This window comes from Lipotes vexillifer, unplaced genomic scaffold (assembly GCF_000442215.2).
Source record: "Lipotes vexillifer unplaced genomic scaffold, Lipotes_vexillifer_v1.1 scaffold717, whole genome shotgun sequence".
Taxonomy (NCBI): Eukaryota; Metazoa; Chordata; class Mammalia; order Artiodactyla; family Lipotidae; genus Lipotes; species Lipotes vexillifer.
In genome coordinates this window covers 1,760,854-1,780,361 of record NW_006798707.1, presented here as the reverse complement: position 1 = coordinate 1,780,361, position 19,508 = coordinate 1,760,854, and the positions used below count along the sequence as shown (strand labels likewise).

Genomic DNA, 19,508 nt, shown 5'->3' with positions numbered 1-19,508 from the left:
CTCTTCCTTCCCCCAAATTGTATGATTCCCTCATTAGGCGGGAAGGAGGGAGTCTGAGCTTATTCAGGGACCAGGGGGCGGGCTAAGTGTGGAGAGAGCAGCCTCTGGCCTTGGGGGTTCGTTCTTGAGGGGACCAGCGTCATGGGGATGAGCAGGGCATCTTTGGAACAGGGGCCTTCTCTATAGGAAGAGAAGGCGAGCCCGGGGCATATTTAAACCACGGTCCTCAGCGCCACCTGTGCGACTCGGGATCCAACCTCCCCGCACCAGCCCCAGTCCAGGTACCTGGAACTTAGTCCGATCGGTAACCGGCGACTACGTGGGGGTACAGGTTACCCGAGCGCGCCCCCGACCGACGCACCAACCTGCGCGCGCACCGCGGGCCAGATGCGTGCGCGTCCCCGGACGTCCCGCCCCGCCCCGCCCCCTCTGCGGCCCAGGAGCCGGGCGGCGTGCGCGTCCCCGGCCGCGCCAGGCCGGGCGCTCGGAAGGGCGTCCCTGCAGTGCCTGAAAGTTCCTTCCTCCGCGCCTGCCTGGTGCGCGGCGAGCGGCGCGGAGCGTGGAACGATTAGGAGGGCTGTGTAACGAGAGGCTGTGCAGGGAGACAATTCCTGGGAGAACTGGGGGCAGTAGGTGGGCGGGGTTATTTCGGGCATCCAGGTGGGCGACCCTCGTGGGCGTCCGGAAGGCCCGCGTCGTTAGGGAGCGTGGGAGCTGGGTCTCTGGTTACGGTGTCGGGCAAAGGTTAAAGGGCAGCCTCCAGGTGGGAGAGCGCCGACTTCGCGCAATGGCCGCGTCTGGGGAGCCCGGGAGGCAGTGGCAGGAGAAGGTGGCGGCGGCGGCGGCGGTGGTGGTGGTGGGCTCCTGCATGACCGACCTGGTCAGGTTAGTCCGGGGCCCTCACGCAGAGTCTGCGGCTGGAGCGAAGGGCGGACTGCGCTCTCTCTTCTCACTGCTTTGGCACTGGGGCTTTGGGGATGTTGACTTGTGGTGTGAGCTCCAGGTTTCCCCAGCCCTCAGCGTGCCTCGATAGGGTAGAAAAGGCAGAGTTTGAGTTTGTAAACGTAACTGTCAGATGAGGGAACGTAAAGGTCGGGGTGTAGGGAGAGCTCGGTTGAGGGAAAGCTCTAGTGTAACTAGCAGCGCCTCCAAAGACCTGCTCCAGTTTTCCTGACCAGGCTGCTGAACTCTCCTCTGGCTAGCCGAGTGACTTTGGCCACGTCATTTTACCCCCGAGAATGTGCCCGCCTCACAGCGTTGTTTTGAAGACTGAATGAACTAAAGTGTTTTGAGCTATAATATTATCCAGATAGGGTATTATTCGTGTGAACGTGTATAAAATGAGTGGAGCAGAGGTCAAAATTTTAGGCGTTCATCTTTCACCGTATTGATTGTTGGCTTTCCCGCATTTCATCTTTACCGCATATTTTTCAGTATTAGAGTAACCATAGGTTACCTATGGCAAACCAAGTGTGAGTCAAAATAAAAACCCGTAAGCACAATATTTACAACCATTAAAAAAAAAGTGATCAAATAAACAACATATGCTAGATGAAAATAGTTGAGTTAGGTCAGTGAGATTGGTTGAAGAGAGCTTCCCAATTTATCTTTTTTTTAATGAAAATGGATTTTTGATTGTAAAAGCAATGTTTATTTATTATAAAGAAAAAAAAAACATATCCCAGAAATCCTACCGTTCATGTTGCTTCAGTTTAATTTTTTGGTGAGTGGCATTTTAGATATAATGCTATTTTTATATTATAAAAATAAAAAATGATCATACTACAGTAAGACTTTATCTGTCCTGCAACCTTGCTTTTCCAAAGGATAGCCGAGAACCTGGAAATATTAAATAAAAAGGCCTGGGGACAATCAGAATAAGTCACCAAATCCCTGCACTAAACCACCTGTGTTTTACTTAGAAAATAGTTTTAGGGCCTTCACATAACCAGCTTAATCTTACATTGCTTAAAATGTTTATAAACTAGGTTATCACATTTCCAGACCGAGATTAGAAAGGGGGAGAGACTGCAAGGGGCAGGTATAGTAATCACCAAAAACTTGGAAGTGAGGAGAGTGTATCAACAAACAACAAAAGAGTTTTAAATGCCAAGAGCCTGGGGAATTCCCTGGTGGTCCAGTGTTTAGGACTCTGCGCTTCCACTGATGTGGGCCCAGGTTCAGTCCTTGATCAGGGAACTAAGATCCCACAGGTGTGCATGTGTGGCCAAAAAAAAAAAAAACACCAAGAGCCTTTTTTTTCCCACAAATATTTGAGCTACATTGTGCCAAGATAGATGTGCTTCCTTTAGTGACAGAACGTAAAGTCCAATCTAGTTCTGGACATTTGGTGAAGAGGCCTACACATCTTTCTCTAGAGCTAGAGTCAGCAAACCTTTCTTCAAAGGGCCAGATAGTAATTATTTTAGGCTTTCTGGGCCACATTTGGTCTAGGTCACATATTCTTTTTTATTTTATTTTTTTAACAGGTACAGAATGTGAAAACTATGCCTTACAAAATCAGCCTGCAGGCCATAGTTTGCTGACTGCTGTCTAGAGCATCACTGTCTGACAGCTCACTATAGTAATTGATGTTACTACCGATGACTCTTTTCAAGAAAAGGGAATGTGGTTATCGTTAAATTTTATATACAAATGGGGCACGTGTTTTATTTTAGAAATAGTTCCATCAAATATACTTAAAATTTAGTTACATAAAGGAATAAACCTTCAGATATCTAAAATAATTCATTCCTTAGAAAATCCATCTAGCTAAAATTTTACCATAATTCTATACGTGAAGTACAGAAGAAAAAGAAAGCTAAATAATTTTCCCATGCACCCTACCTGAATAAGAATGCCGGGGTTAGAATTCAGACTTCTTGTTAAACTAAGTCAGAGCTTTCTGTGAAGCTTGACCATCACACATTAACGATAATTATAGTACTTTCTAAGATGAATACTCTTCAAACTTTGGGGAGGGCAGGGTCTCAAATGCCCATGTTAGCATCTGTCAGGATTTAAAAGCTTATTTCAGAGCTAGAGGAATTTAGAGATTATTTATAATCTCTAAATCTCTTCAGTTTATACATGAGTAAAGTGAGGTCCAGAGAAGAAACTCTTACATTGTGGATAACCTTTCTTTTTTTTTTTTTTAATAAATTTATTTTATTTATTTATTTTTGGCTGCATTGGGTCTTTGTCGCTGTGCAGGCTTTCTCTAGTTGGGGTGAGCGGGGGCTACTCTTTGTAGCGGTGTGCGGGCTTCTCATTGCAGTGGCTTCTCTTGTTGTGGAGCATGGGCTCTAGGCGTGTGGGCTTCATTAGTTGTGGCTCGCGGGCTCTAGAGTGCAGGCTCAGTAGTTGTGGCTCACGGGCTTAGTTGCTTCGCAGTGTGTGGGATCTTCCCGGACCAGGGCTCAAACCTGTGTCCCCTGCATTGGCAGGCAGATTCTTAACCACTGTGCCACCAGGGAAGTCCCTGGATAACCTTTCTAATTTCTCTTCTCTTGCCATTTTCTTTCCTTTATAAGATATCCAGGTTTCTATTCTTCACATGAGTCACTATTAGAACTTTTATTCCCCTATAGATTCTCTCCCACGACTTTGCTAACAAACTTTTCATGATTTCTTTTCTGATTACTTCTGCCTCTGAAGATCTTTACAAAATACCTGAGTATATGATTTTTATTTAAAAGCCTGCTTCTGTGATAAACTTGGGTCCAACTTCACTGGTTATGGTACATATCATGATTGTATTATTTTTCTATTGCTTCTGTAACAAATTACCACAAACTTAATGGCTTAAACAATACAAATTTAATACTTATAATTCTGCAAGTCAGAAGTCTGACACAAGTCTCACTGGGCTAAAATCAAGTTGTAGTACTGCGTTCCTTTCTGGAGGCTCTAAGGGACATCTTTTTCTTGCCTTTTCTAACTTCTAGAGGCTGCTCACATTCTAGCTCATGGCCTCTTCCTCCATGTTCAAAGCCAGCAATGGCATCACTCGGACACTCACTCTTCTTCCTCCCTCTTCTACATTTTAAGAACCCTTGTGATTTCATTGGGCCCAAATGGATAATTCAGGATAATCTCGTTATTTTAAGGTAGCTTAGTAGCAGCCTTTATTCCCCCCTTGCCATGTAACATTACGTATGGGGATTAGGATGTGGACATCTTTGAGGCAGGGTTGGTCTGGGGGTGGGGCATAATTCTGCATACCACAGTGATTAAAGTCAAAAAATCTTGTAATACTTAGAGCTTGGAGAATCACTGAAGCCTAGCAGTCCATCCTCCACATTTTACAGATGAGGTAATTAAGAGAGGTTAAATGACTCACCCCAAATCATACAGCCAGTTAGTGGGAACCCAGGTTTCTCAACCTTTTTTTTTTGTCCTTCGGTATGCGGGCCTCTCACTGTTGTGGCCTCTCCCGTTGCGGAGCACAGGCTGAGGATGCGCAGGCTCAGCAGCCATGGCTCACGGGCCCAGCCGCTCCGCGGCATGTGGGATCTTCCCGGACCGGGGCACGAACCCGTGTCCCCTGCATCGGCAGGCGGACTCTCAACCACTGCACCACCAGGGAAGCCCCTCAACCTTTATCTTTCCATTATATCATTGTACCTCTAACTCTGGCTCATATTTATTGCCCTTTTCATGTACAGTTCATTTAAGGGCGTATAGTCTGTGCATTCATTAAGTGTTTACTTTGTAAGCTGCCAAGGAATAACAAGTTTATAATATTCAAGGAATAACAACTTTATAATGTTCAGGTCTAAAGATAGTATCGTCATTACTGTTCCTTACTTCCTGTCTAAGTTTAACCATAACCAGCCTGGACGCCCGTGCCTATACTGTAAAATCACTTTAGAAATAAAACTACCTCAGTAACTTAGCCTCTTGGATGGCATCCAAGTCCAACTCACTTTATATATTACATTACTGTGTGCCAGATACTGCTAATTCAATCAATGGGCAACTTTTTTCATTTCTAATTTCAGTCCACTATGAATAGTAAGCTCTATGTACTAATAACTTTTAAAAATCATTAGCTCATCCAACATGACGAACAATGAACATTATTTAATACCCACCTGTATTTATCATTATTCTCTTCCTCCTTGAACAATCATCTCTGAAGTTCCACATTGCAAAGATAAGTCAAGTCTGTTCTTGTGGAAAATTAAGTCAAAGTTCCCTCAAAGACAGATTCCCATGAGAACCTAACAACAGATGAAACTTTTTAGACGTTAGGCTCATAGACCTTGGTTAATCATGCTTTCACTAATCTTTATTTCTTATGACATGTGTCACCCATTTTTAAAATTATTCATTCAGATATTTATTGATTTTATACCATGTGCCTCTGGACTTCCCAAGGTGCAGAGGATACAGCAATGAAAAACACAGCAAAAAATCCTTGCCTCATGGAGCTTACATTCTAGTGGAAGAGACAGTATCAGTTAGAAATAAATAAAATACATACTCTGTTAGGTAAATGCTGAGGAGGAGAATAAAGCATGAAAGGGGGGTGAACGTAGTAATTTTAGATCATTGGCCACAGAAAGCCTCACTGAGAAGGTGATTTGAGTAAAGACCTAAAGGAAGAAAGGAAGCAAGGCATACAGAGAACCAGAAGAAGAGCATATGCAAAGGCCCTGAGGCAGGAGCAGACCTCTTATTATCAGTGAACTACAAGGAGTGCAGTATAGCTGAAGAAGAAAATATGGGAGAGGGGAGGGCAATTGATGGTTCAAGGACATTGGGTCCTACCCTGGATGAAATGAAAGGCCAGTGGAGGGTTTGAGCAGACAAGTGACATAATGTGACCCACAAGGGCAGAAACAGGGAGACCAGGTCAGAGTTAATTACAATAATCCAGGCAAGAAATGATGGTAGCTTGAAAACAGTGCAAGTGGGGAGAAGTGGGCATCTTCTGATTATATTTTGAGGGTAGAGCTGACAGGATTTGCTGAGGAGTACGAGATAGGTCAAGGATTACCCCAAGTTCTATGCCCTCTGCAAGTGGAAGGGGAGGTTGATGTGTGCTGAGATGTAGAAGACTGTGACAGAGCAAGTTGCGTAGGGAGAGGGCAGCATCAGGAGCTCAGGCTGGACGTGTGAGATGTGAGAGGCCTGTTAGACGTCCAGCTGAAGGGGTCAAGAAGACAGTTAGATATATGAGTTTGGAGTTCAGAGGAGAGATCTAGCTGGAGATATGAATTTGAGAGTCATCAGTGTATAGATGGTATTTAAAGCCATGAGACAGGATGAGATCACTGAGGTCTGCGCTCCGAGGGCACTCCAACATCGAGAGGATCCATTTTACATAATTTATCTCTTGTCTCCCATCTCTCTGTACCCCTAAAACTTGCTTTGAGACAAGCTTAATACAAACCCATGTTTACATTTCCATGGCAATAGACTATGATGTCAACTAAAACCCTGTGTTATCCTTTTACATGCTCCAATTAAAAGTGATGGCTGGAGAGGTAAGGCTCATGTTCAACCAAGCATCTAAATTTAATCCTTGGCAAGTCAGGAAATGACTGCTTAATTCTCAAAAGATTTTAATTGGAAGGTGGCATAAGTGAATTTAGAAGCTTTTCGATCCAAAGTGGATGAAATGTTGGACCTAGGTTACTTTAAAAAAAAAAAAGGCCAAAATTTTATACTGTACCTAGAAAACGTTACATGTGTTTGACATATTACAATACCCTCTAACCTGCCTTCCACCAGAAGCTTCTTGACTTGTCAAATTTAGAACAGAAAAATCTCTTTGACAGTCACTTTTTCAGGAAAGTAAAAGCCAGAGGAATGTTGGTCCAAGAAGTATCGTGTGTTCCCAATAGTAGAGGGATGTAATATCATCCTTCAGTATTCTTTCTGCTCCTTAAATTGGTCTTCAAAGTTGCTTATCAGTTACCAATCAATCTTTAAATTAATGTTTCATTAAACATGTTTCTGTCAACTGAATTCCCTAAATTCAAATGAAATCATTCACGGGAAATTTGCTAATTTTGGTCCCTTCAAAGAAAATATATGTTAAAAGGTAAATTACGTATGACAAAGAAAGAGCACCTATTGTTTGGTATTACTAAGCAGTCCCTTTTGCAATCCATTACTTGGCCAGCTCTTCGTACCCTAGTATCTGCATTCTATGGAGAGCAAGGTGAAGTGGGCTTTTGTGATGAACGTTGCTCCAGTATTTTGATTACTTGTACGTAATACTGAAATACTGAGAGCGTGCTAAGTGCTAAGGATACTGCAATTAGTATAACATGGTCATTGCTCTTGAGGAACTTATAGTCCAAAGAAAGCAGACACAAAGATGGATCACTGTAGTATGGTGTGCTAAGTACCTGCAGGTTCTGTGGGAGAACAGGGGAAAGTTCCTGGATAAGATGCCTCCTGAGCCAAGTCTTGAAAAATAAGCAGGTGCTAATCCAGGGGAAAAAAAAGAAGAGGAATCATTCTGGCCAGTTGGGATGAACACGCAGAGCGAAGTCATGGATGTGGGTATGCCAGGGTGTGCCAGGGACAGCAACCCCTGGGTCTGCACACTGCACACCGATCATCAGATGGAAGGTGTCCATGAAAGACCTCATCAGCCATGCTAAGGTTCTTGGGCTTTATTTTGTAGGCCCTGGGAGCCAGTGAAGTGTTCAAAGTATAGGAATGACATGGTCAGATCTGTACGTCACATAGCTCTCTCAGTGCCCAAGGCAGATGTAAAAGAAGGCAATGTTTTGAAGGCATCAAAGACATTCCCCTTGAAGACCGAGAGACCCATTTTGAAAGGTAAAGCAATGGTCTTCACAAGAGCTGATGAAGACCTGAACTAGGACAGTAGTAATGGGGATAAAGAAGAGGTTAAAGGTTAAAGAAATACTTAGGGAGTAAAAGAGTTGAAAACATCTGTTAAGAAAAATGGGCATGAGTCAAGCATCTGCTCTCTGGTCCTTTATGAGCAAACCCTGTCACTGACAGTTAGCTTTCCCAAATTGATAAGACCTGGAAACTGGAGTTCTTGGAAAGAATCTCATTTTGTGGAACAAAAGAATTCCATGCTTCATGTAGGGGAAAAAGATTATATTCCTTAAAAATCAAAATATGTATTGTCAAATAATTAAAAGGCAGTCAAATCCCCTCTTGGGAGGAGAAGTCCAAAACTGGTTATGAGATTTAAGAAAAAATATTGATTTGCTTTTATAATTGTAATAGAGAAATTAATGACAAATTTAGCTCAGGAAATTCACAACTATTTATTGGAGATGATGAAACTAAGAAGATATTAAGTATACCAGTACTCCTAAAAACAGCAACTACACAAACTCCACCACCCATGTAACAAAGATATTTATAATGTAGCGAAGGTGTGTTTGGGGAACTTAAAGAAATACCGTGAAACTAGAGAGTTTTAGACTAGGAAAGAACCTTGAGTTCATTTTTGTGTTCCACACTGTTCATTTTAATTATTGGAAACAAGGCTGGGAAGAATTAAGTGATTTTCCCCCAGCAAATACCGTTAAGGTTGGAGCCAGGATTAAAATTGTATCTCTTGACTCTCAAATACTAACACATTATTGTGAAGGTTAGAGTAGCATTTCAGAAGTTTGACATATATTTGCAAGAGACAAGAAGGTATTCAAAAGTGCTACTAGCAGGCTTCCCTGGTGGTGCAGTGGTTGAGAGTCCGCCAGCCGATGCAGGAGACACGGGTTTGTGCCCCGGTCCGGGGAGATCCCACGTACCGCGGGGCGGCTGGGCCCGTGAGCCATGGCCGCTGAGCCTGCGCGTCCGGAGCCTGTGCTCCACAGCGGGAGAGGCCACAACAGTGAGAGGCCCACGTACCGCAACAAAATAAATAAATAAATAAAAAATAAATGGGCAGAAATTCTGAATAGACATTTTTCCTAAGAAGACATATAGATGCCCAAGAGGTACATGAAGAGATGCTCAACATCACTAATCATCAGGGAAATGCAAATCAAAACCACAATGTATTATCATCTCACACCTGTTTAGAGTGGCTATCATCAAAAAGGCAGGAAATAAGTATTGGAGAAAAGGGAACCATTGGGTACTGTTGGTGGGAATGTAAATTGGTACAGCCACTGTGAAAAATAGAATGGAGGTTCCTCAAAAAGTTAAAAATAGAACTAACAATCTAAGGGTCCGCTGGTGCATGGATGGATAAAGAAAGTGTGATGTATGTATATACACAATGGGATATTATTCAGCCATAAGAAAAAAAGAAAAATTTGCAACAATATAGACAGACCTGGAGGGCATTATGCTAAGTGGAATAAGTCAGACAAATACCGTTTGAGATCACTTATATGTGGGATCTTAAATATATATATATTTAATTTAAAAACTAAGCTCATAGATACAAAGGACAGATAGGTGGTTGCCAGAGGTGGGGGTGGGGGTGAGTGAAACGGGTAGGGGCTCAAAAGGAACAAACTCCCAGTTATAAAATAAATAGGTCACAGGGATGTAATGTACAACAGTGTGACTACAGTTAATAATACAATATTGCTAAGAGAGTAGATTTTTTAAGTTTTCATTTAAAAAACGTGAAAGTTGATTGTCAAAGAAAGTAGCATAGAATGATTTAAAGAACATGGCAGTGGAATCCTAAGTCCAGAATTACGATTTAGGCTCATCTACCTAACAGCTATGTACATTTTGATAAGCCATTACTTTTCTGAGTTCTCACTTCCTTCCTAAGACAGAAATGATGATAATGCCTATCCTGACCCATCTTACAAATGTATTGTGAAGCTCAAATACAATATAATCAGTTCTTGATTATTCGTGATGATGGAAATGTGAAAAGCATGAACACTAAAAACCAAACATAGTAGGTAAATTAACATTTTTAATAACTGATACCAGAATACATTATTTTTGTGTGCTGATTTAGCCTTCTAATCATATTTTGCTTACAATAAAATTAATTCCATTTATATTTCTTTTACCTACACCAGCAGATGGCAGGAAGAACTAGCCTAGAGATAATTACAATGTGGTGACAGGAGTCATTTTGAAATTTAAAATTTACTATAATTAATTGGCAAAACAGAAAATAAAATATTGGTTTATAGTTATTTGACACTATCATACTTTGCTTGTCTTCTTCAATGAATTAAAACATTTTTCATCAGGAACTTTGATAAATGTCTCAACAATTCTTTCTGCTCCTTTTTTTCTGCATCCTGATTGTCCCACATACCTTTATGCCATCCTATAGTTGTCCAATCCCCACTCGCTAATCCCCCATACACATACATATATGTCTTTCTCCTGCCCTCTCCTGTTGCACCTTGTAGTTCCAAAATTAGCTCATTCAGCACCTCCCTATCTAAGCTTTTATTCTTTCTCCAGGACTTTTCTCAGCTGGGAGTAAGGAGGTATATATATATATATATATATATATAATTATTCAAAAAGATTAGTTGACATTAGACGGTGTTTTAGTTTTTATATTTTTAATACTTTGACCTGTATGCCTCTGGTACCTTCTGTACTCAGTCCTCTACATTGGAAGACTGAAGAAGGATGTGAGCCTGTTTTGTCCCTGTTATTCTGACCACATTTGTTTAATAACCATTCTACTTGGGCTACAGTCATACATAGCACTTTTGCCCTGCTCTCACCTCATGGTATGATTTTTTTTTTTTTTTTAATGCGGAGCCATATGCTTTTTTGCTTTTTTTTTTTTTTTTGGTTGTGCTGGGTCTTAGTTGCAGCAGGCAGACTCCTTAGTTGCAGCAGGTGGGCACCTTAGTTGCAGCTCGCCAGCTCCTTAGTTGTGGCATGTGAACTCTTAGTTATGGCATGCATGTGGGATCTAGTTCCCTGACCAGGGATAGAACCCGGGCCCCCTACATTGGGAGCATGGAGTCTTAACCACTGTGCCACCAAGGAAGTCCCTGTATGATTTATTATGTATGTGGGATTCTGTCATCCCAACTAAGTGTCTTTTAAGGTGTAGAACATTCATTCAAAAATACTTACTTCTGACCATATTAGAATAACTAGTGTAAGACTTACCTTCCCACCATAAACAACTAGAAAATGAGACAAAACATATGAAGCAACTGTTTCTAATATTGGACAACAGGAGTGTTATCCAGAAGAGAAAGGAAACAAACAGGGTAAGTCCTGGAGGCATATTACTGACCATCGCACAGAGAGCAGGAACTCAAGGGAAGCATGGCAGCATCACTGAGTTGAGAAAACTGAGTTCATAACTTAGGAAGACTACGGTGGCTAGGATTTATGGGAACATATACTGGAAGAGAAGGAGCTAATCAGGGGAAGGTCCAGAAATCTGCAAAGGAGTCCCCTTGAGTCTGTTGCTAAATGCTAAATGGACATACATAGAAACTCCACAAAGCTGGGCAACTACTGGAGAGCTCTAAGCTGAACATGTCCCAGAAATTGTACAGGAATGGGAGGTGTTGAGTTCTGTCCAGCCAGAGACATTGTTGAACCCCTGGAGCATTCAGTGGAGATCCAAGAAGGATCACAATTTAGTTAGAAGGGGTAAACTTGCCCTAAAGTAAAGGTACTCTAAACTCACTGTAACAACTCTCAAAAACATTCCTCAAAGGATCAAACAGATCCACAAATTAACTGCCTGAAAAAGTTCAACCCTTTGGAAAAATACAATAAAATTAAGACACCCGATGTAACATTTGCAATGTTCCGCATTAAATCAAAAGTCATTAGACATGCAAAGAATCAAGAGAATGTTATCCATAACCAAGAAAAAAAAAGTCAAAACCAACACAGAAATGACAGGAATGATGGAATTCACAGAAAGGGATTTTACAAGAGCCCTTGTAAATATGCTCAGTGATTTAAAGAAGAACTTGAACATAATGAGGAGAAAAGTGGAAGACGTATAAAAGAACCAAATAGAGATTTAAGAAATGAAAGGTGCAGTATTTGAAATGAAAAATTCATTTGATGGCCTTATCAGCAGAGTAGACATTAAAGAAGAAAGGATCACTGGACTTGAAGACAGTGAATAGAGATTATCTAAATTGAAGCGTAGAGGGGAAAAATGACTGAGCAAAATGCACAGAGCCTCTGTGATATGAGACAAGCAGTCTATCGTGTGTAAATGGAATCTAAGAAGAAAAAAAGAGTGGGAGAGGAACAAAAACTATCTGAAGAAACAATGGCTGAATTTTTTTCAAATGTTATGAAAAATATAAACACATAGATCTAAGAATTTCAATGAACCCCAAGTAGGATAAACATAATGTAAACCATAGCAAAGCACACTGTAATCAAATTCCTGCAAACCAATTATAAACAGAAACTCTTAAAAGCAACTAGAGGGAAAAATACACATTATATAAGGGGAGAAAAGATTGACTGCAGACTTCTTATTAGAAACAGTGCAAGCCAGAAAAAAATGAAATCTTTAAAGTACTGGAAAAATAAACTGTCAACATAAAATTCTATATCCTTCAAATATGATGGGGAAATAAAGACAGGAAAACAATAGCCAAGGGAATTTATTACTAGAAACTTGCACTACAATAAATATTGAAGGAAGTTTTTTAGGTGAAACCAAAATAGTACTAGATGGCAACTCAGATCCACTCAAAGGCATGAAAAGTCCCAGAAGTGGTAAATCTATGGATAAATGCAAAGCATTCTTTTCTTCACTTCTTAATTTCTTTAAAAGGCAACTGACAATTTAAATAAACATGATAACACAGTGTTGTACGGTTTATATTATGTAGAAGTAAAATGTATGCCAGTAATAACACAAAGGTTAGGAAGGGGTAATGGAAGAATACTACCGTAAAGTAGATTTCATTTATAAGTAAAGTGGTTTAGTAATATTTGGAAATAAACTAAAGTGCTTATTGTAAACCCTAGGTCAGCCACTTATAAAAAATAGAAAAAAAGAGGTGGAGTTAATAACACTTCAATAGTGAAGAAGAAATGGAATACAATTAATCCAAAAGAAGCTAGGGCAAGAGGAAAGAAATAAGTGAGTGTTGTAACGTTGGGCAATGATATTGCTATGAAGAAAATTGTTGGGATGCAATGCTCCATGAATGTTTTCATGTTTGTGCATGATTATGACTTTCTGAGAAAGACTGTTGGCACTTGGATTAAAGAATGTTTGAACAGCAAACAAAGTGTACAAGTCAGAGACCTCTGGAGAGATTAGAGACTTTTTCCTTGGATACATTTATTTACATTCTAGGGATTGTAAAACCTAAAGACCTCCCCCTCCTTTCCCCTAAGCTGATTTGTTTACATTACAGAGCAAAAGTCAGTAGGTCATATCTTCTCTCCGGGATGCAATGCTCCATGAATGTTTTCATGTTTGTGCATGATTATGACTTTCTGAGAAAGACTGTTGGCACTTGGATTAAAGAATGTTTGAACAGCAAACAAAGTGTACAAGTCAGAGACCTCTGGAGAGATTAGAGACTTTTTCCTTGGATACATTTATTTACATTCTAGGGATTGTAAAACCTAAAGACCTCCCCCTCCTTTCCCCTAAGCTGATTTGTTTACATTACAGAGCAAAAGTCAGTAGGTCATATTCTTCTCTCCACCACCACCACCCCCCCGCCCCGCCTCCCTCCCTCCCTCTCTCTGCCCCACCCGACCCGAGAGGGGAGGAGGAGCGGCAGCTGTGTCAGCTGTCCTACATCAACTCCCAAAATTCATGATTTAAAGGTTTCTCTCATCATGTCACCCCACAGGGGACTGGGACATGGAGAACTAACACAATTAAGAGTAATCAAAAGGCTGGATCTGATCCAAAATCCTAGTGTTATTTGTCAGAATGAATGAATGAATACTTTACAAAAATTCAGTTAGGAAGGGGGTATCTCACCTGTAAGGTGGTCTGGGAAGGCCTCTCCAAGGAGGTAACATTTGAACAGAGATGTGAATGAAAAGCCATGTAAGACCATAACGTGGGAGAAAAGCATAACATGCTTGGCTTTACTGGCTCTCCCAATGCCTAGCACACTTTCTCACACATAAGCAAAATTTAAATAAATAAGGGTCAAGTATATGACACTCTGAAAGGCTGGCCACTTCTGACTAGAGTATTATTTATCTATTCTATAAATTCAAGAGTAGCTGCATCTTCAGGGCTTCCCTGGTGGCGCAGTGGTTGAGAGTCCGCCTGCTGATGCAGGGGACACGGGTTCGTGCCCCGGTCCAGGAGGATCCCACATGCCGCGGAGCGGCTGGGCCCGTGAGCCATGGCCGCTGGGCCTGGGCGTCCGGAGCCTGTGCTCCGCAGGGGGAGAGGCCACAACAGTGAGAGGCCCGCGTAGTACCACAAAAAAAAAAAAAAAAAAAGAGTAGCTACATCTTCAGACAAAATGACTTTTTAGCCACAGCCTTGTTAGCTAGAAAAAGATGAGTTAGAAACCAAAATCAGTTAAGAACCAGCTAAAGCATAATTCATGTTTCATTTCCTTAAATAAATCATACGTGTATATATGCAAATTTAGGGTTAGGCACCACAAAATGAAGTTTTAGCTGCAAGGCTAAGTTCTTTTTACAGAGGTAGAAATAGGTATCACTAGCTTGGTCTGGGAATTACCCCATGCTTGTAAATGTGACATACACAAATGCTGGGAAGAACAGATATGGTTGAAAAATACAGGCAGTAGGAATAATAAATGAGCATAATGAATGTTAACTGGGTGATCACTAATGGTACAATCCCCTGTTAACAGGGGTGTACAGTGTCAGAAGCTTACAGCCAGAAGAGGAAAGGATGGAATTCAAAAGCCAAAAAGCAGCATATTCGTTGACTTGGCTGGAGCCAGTATCAGTGTAACCTCTTTGGTCAAAACGCTTCTTATCCCTGTTTCACCAGGTCATTCCTTCCTTTGATATGAATCATCTCTGAGAATCTGTAACAGGCACATCATTGTCAAGAAGTTAAAAGCAATTGATAAGTTGTTCTGGTAACACCTGTCAGTGAAATAACTCAGAGTACAAAACCCAGGCATTTAAGGAGTTGACAAGTATTATTAAACCTGTTTTGCAAGAGAAGAAGCTGGTTCAAAGAGGGAAAAGCTGTCAAAGGTAATGCAGTCTGTAAGTGGCTCAGGCCTCCTTCCTCATACAACCAAACTCTAACTGCGTGACCTCTCATGGCCCAGAAGACTGGGAGGCCACCTGAACATTTATCGGTGCTTCCTTCTGTCCAACTTTAAAATATCATGACATTTAAAAAAAAATTTTTTTTTAATAAATAAAATATCATGACATTTTAAAGTTACGAATTTGTTTTAAATTCAAATATATTTCTTATGACTGGTTTTCTCCTTCATTCAGAAATTTACACTATTTAAAAATTTTAAATGGTAGCGACAGTATATTTCTACCAGTACTGCTTCCCTTTTTTTTTTTTTTCCTTTGAGCACTTAATTGGTCTGTCTTTGACACCCTACTAAGAGCTCATGTTTGAATTGGGAAGAATTATGGTGATGCTTTCATACAGCGGATGGTGCTTTGTGCAGGTCCTTTCCTCAACCTGACCTTAATTTCATGATTTTAATAAAGAAAAAAAGAGAGAAAAGCCTAATTCAAAGTATATTAGGATCTATAATTCAGAAATGCTTCTGCCCGTTTGTAACTAATGTTCCAGTTGCTCTCCAGTTCACTTTCCACTCTTTAATTCATTCACTTTTTAAAAAATAATAAATCAGCAATAAACTATCTTTCAACAGAAAGCAGGGCAATAAGACAAAGGCTTGAGTGCACATCCTCTGTGCTGGACTGTAATCCAGGGAGCGAGAGTGAGGGCCATGGAAAGTGAAGCCGGGAAGCAGAAGAGCTTATACCAAGATACTTGATATGTTTAACAGGTTGCTCTGTCCTGCAGAACAGCCAGGAACAGAAACAGAAATCCTGGAGTGGGGAGAGGATGGCCCCGGGCAAGGCTCTATTAGGCTGCACCTGCAAGAAGCCAGCCGGAGGCAACTGGCGGCTAGAAAAAGATGCGGCGAGGCCAGATGAATCTGAAGTAGTAACAAGTGGCTTCTCATAAAACACAAAGATATTCTTGTTGAATATAGTAGGTCCCCTACATACGAAACTTCAAGTTGTGACTTTCCAAGATGCGAACATGCGTTCCATCAACGTCAGGCATGAGTGAAATTGCAGCTTGCCCTCCGTCTCCTATTGCTAATGATCCTACCATCTCCCACCTCCTCTCCCTCCTCCAGTCAGTAACTCTTCTTGCCTGTTCACTCAATGCCAGCCCCTGTATACTACCATACTTTTCAAGGTACTGTACTGTAAGATTAAAATGTTTTATTTTTTGTGTTTGCTCGTTTGTTATGTATTTGTATGAAAAGTATTGTAAACCTATTATTACAGTACAGTACTATATAGCCAATTGTGTTAGTTGGATACCTAAGCTAACTTTGTTGGACTTAACAAACAAGTTGGACTTACGAATGCGTTCTCGGAACGGCACTCGTTCGTAAGTAGGGGACTTACTGTACTTCCGTGCACTTTTGCCCCCCACTCCCATCCTTCTCATGGGTATCTGTCATTAACATTTCATTTCCTATGCATTTATATATCATATGAGAACATGTATCTTTTTCCTTTTAAGAAACATGAATCAGGGCTTCCCTGGTGGCACAGTGGTTGAGAGTCCACCTGCCGATGCAGGGGGCACGGGTTCGTGGCCCAGCCCGCAAAGGTCCCACATGCCGCGGAGCAGCTGGGCCCGTGAGCCATGGCCGCTGGGCCTGTGCGTCCGGAGCCTGTGCTCCGCAATGGGAGAGGCCACAACAGTGAGAGGCCCGCGTACCGCAAAAAAATATATAAATAAAAGAAACATGAATCGGGTCATACTAATCTTATTCTGTGACATGTTTTTTTCACTCGTGTTATTAGCATCACGGTTAGGTTTTATCTCATTGTCAGCAAGCTTATTTTGCCCTTAGGAGGTTCATTAGAAAACACTTATTTAACATTTGTTGAATTAATGTGTCAATGAAGGAATGATAGTATGAGTTCTAGTTATAGTTCTTGCTTATAGAAAGGAATGCTGCCAGTATTGGGAATGCACTGGGCAAGGTCTTGTAAAACATGGAATTTTTCTTGCCAGACAATTGAACAGTCATCCCAGCCTCTTCTTCCTCATTCATCAACACCTCCACATCTTCAATTCAGAGGAAAGAACGGATGCCATACAGGGGAGACATGGAAAAGAGATGTAGGGGTGGAAAAATAATCTTCCCTCTACCTTTCTAAGTTCTTGGCTGAGACCCCTGTAATGAAAAACAGATTAATAAGAGAAAAACAAACCAATTTATTAATGTATCCCTCAGGTATACAAGGGAGATACCCAGGGAAAAAATGAATCCCCAAGTCTTTTAAAAGGTGACTTAGAATTTGGGATTAAATAACATCTCAGTAGGGAACGGGGAGGGGAGTGGTAGGTCTCTTAGGGGAGAGTGAATGATTTTTAGGTCAGATGAATGGCCCCTTAGAAGAATAGATGGGAGTTGTGACAGTCTGTGACAATGTCTGTCTAGGCGTGGTATTGACTTCTAGTCTCTCCTGTGACAAGAGTCAATCCTCTCTGGTTGATGAAACTCCCAGGAAGGGGATTTATGGCAGTTGAGTTCCTTTGGGAGGATCTGTCCGTAGGCAGATAAGGGGAGTTCAGAGAAAGCCTCTCCCTGCATTTGCTGTTTTTCACGTGCCTACAGTCAAGACAATCAATATACCAAAGCAGCATATTTTGCAGTAGCACGTCCTCCTCCAGTCATATTTTGGAGCAGCATATTCTGCTACCCTTCAGAGATAACAGGAGACTCTTACAAAGGTTCATTCAGTCAGCAAATGGGGATAAGATGGTGCAGACATTGGTCCCTATCCTCACGCAGGGCAAGGCGACAACTGAGGGAGGAAGGAAATAAGAACAGGACGAAGATGTAGAAGGAAAAGAAAATAGTAGTGTTCCAAAGGAGTGAGGAATTTCAGTGATGGCTAAATTAGTACAGTGCTTGTGTTAATATAAGTTGTTTAGAAATGAGTTTAAATCCCAGCCATCTGCTCCCACATCAAACACATACACGCAGTACCCCTGATTTCACTCCTCCCCCACATACACGTACATACCAGTAATAATCTGGTGATATATTTTTCATGCCACAGTTGATAATAAAAAATACACTTAATTCAAACCAGTGAGTTATGACCCAGATCTAAGTATAAATATAGTGGAAGTCATAAGTTTCTTTAGTGACAGTCTTACTAATTATTTTGGCCTGTTTTTAGCCACATTGGATATTTTTTCTTTTTAAGGTTGCTATGAATGTTGTTTGCAGCAGCATCAATAAGCCAAGAATTCATATAGTTACTCAATCACACAGATTACTCATCATTGCCTGTTCATAACAGAATCCTAAAATGTTTAAGATTTCTGATGCAAATCAAAATCTCATCATCACTTGTCATTGCTAAATTAAATGACAGGATAATAACATTACATTAAAACCATTTTTCTCTTGATTGAGTACCTTTTTCAGAAGTGAACCTTGTAGATGTATATTTTTTTCATCAGTACTATAAATGCATTTAGAATCCAAGATAAAAATAGAATTGAAAAGGGGAGGAGTAGAGTGGGATGTTTTCAAATTATTGATGAGTCTCTTCTGAATCTCAAATAACCATATTTGACAGGGCACTGCTAGGGAATGGAGTAGTTTTGGCCCAATTTATTGAGACTTTTAGAAATACATAAAGGAGGTTCATAGGTCAAACTTCGTTTTTATTGACATGATCATGTGTTCTTGGCATCAGTCACATGTCATTCCATTGCAGACAGGCTATTTTCAGTTAGATCACAGCCTAGGTGGGAAATGAAGGTAAATTTCTAATCTGCTAAAACAGAGTAGGTTCTCAATTGAGTTATTGTGAACTTCTCTCTTGGTCTTTCTTTCCTGTCTAAAGCTAATTAACCTTTGGGGCACACCTGCCATCTCTCCCTTGGCTCCATCTGGCCCTTGGCCCTCTTTGTGGCCAGTCAACCAGTCCTCATGCCACTTGAGCTGATCTCCACTTGCCCCTATACCCAGAGCTCCTTTTCCATTTAAAGTCATCTGTTCTTCAGAGATTTTGTTTCCTCGCATCTTCCACCTTCAGTGTTATGGAAATCATATCCTGAAGCAAGTCTTTTACACTTTTTGCCTCGTTCATATTATCTTCATTAGACAGTAATGTCAGTAAAAATCCTTAGCACTTGGAGAAGTCAGTGAAGGTATAGACTGAAACAGGATTGGCTATGAGTTGACAATAGTTGAATCTGGGTGATGGGTACATGGGGATAGGGGAAGTCAATATAGCATTTCCTCTAGTTTTATATGTTTGGAATTTTCCATAGTAAAAATTTTAAACTAAACTTAGATCTTTAGAATGCTTATATATATATATATATATATATTATATATATGTATGCTCTTTTT

General features: G+C 40.9%; 2 protein-coding genes across 5 annotated transcripts in view; one reads left to right on the top strand and one right to left on the bottom strand.

Moving 5' to 3' along the window:
• BABAM2 (BRISC and BRCA1 A complex member 2) overlaps positions 1–518 on the bottom strand; it is a 441,510-nt gene extending 440,992 nt beyond the window's left edge. For all 3 annotated transcript variants that reach the window (XM_007470862.1, XM_007470863.1, XM_007470864.1), the window contains exon 1: positions 286–518. The gene's annotated coding sequence lies outside the window, so the exon portion shown is untranslated. The remainder of the gene's footprint in view (positions 1–285) is intronic.
• A 224-nt stretch (positions 519–742) lies between these two features.
• RBKS (ribokinase) overlaps positions 743–19,508 on the top strand; it is a 77,611-nt gene continuing 58,845 nt past the window's right edge. Inside the window, exon 1 of one of the 2 annotated variants that reach the window (XM_007470860.1) lies at positions 743–885. In XM_007470860.1, the coding sequence (XP_007470922.1) occupies positions 788–885 (98 nt within the window). In that variant the 5' untranslated portion in view covers positions 743–787. The remainder of the gene's footprint in view (positions 886–19,508) is intronic. The other variant, XM_007470861.1, reaches the window with a different exon arrangement.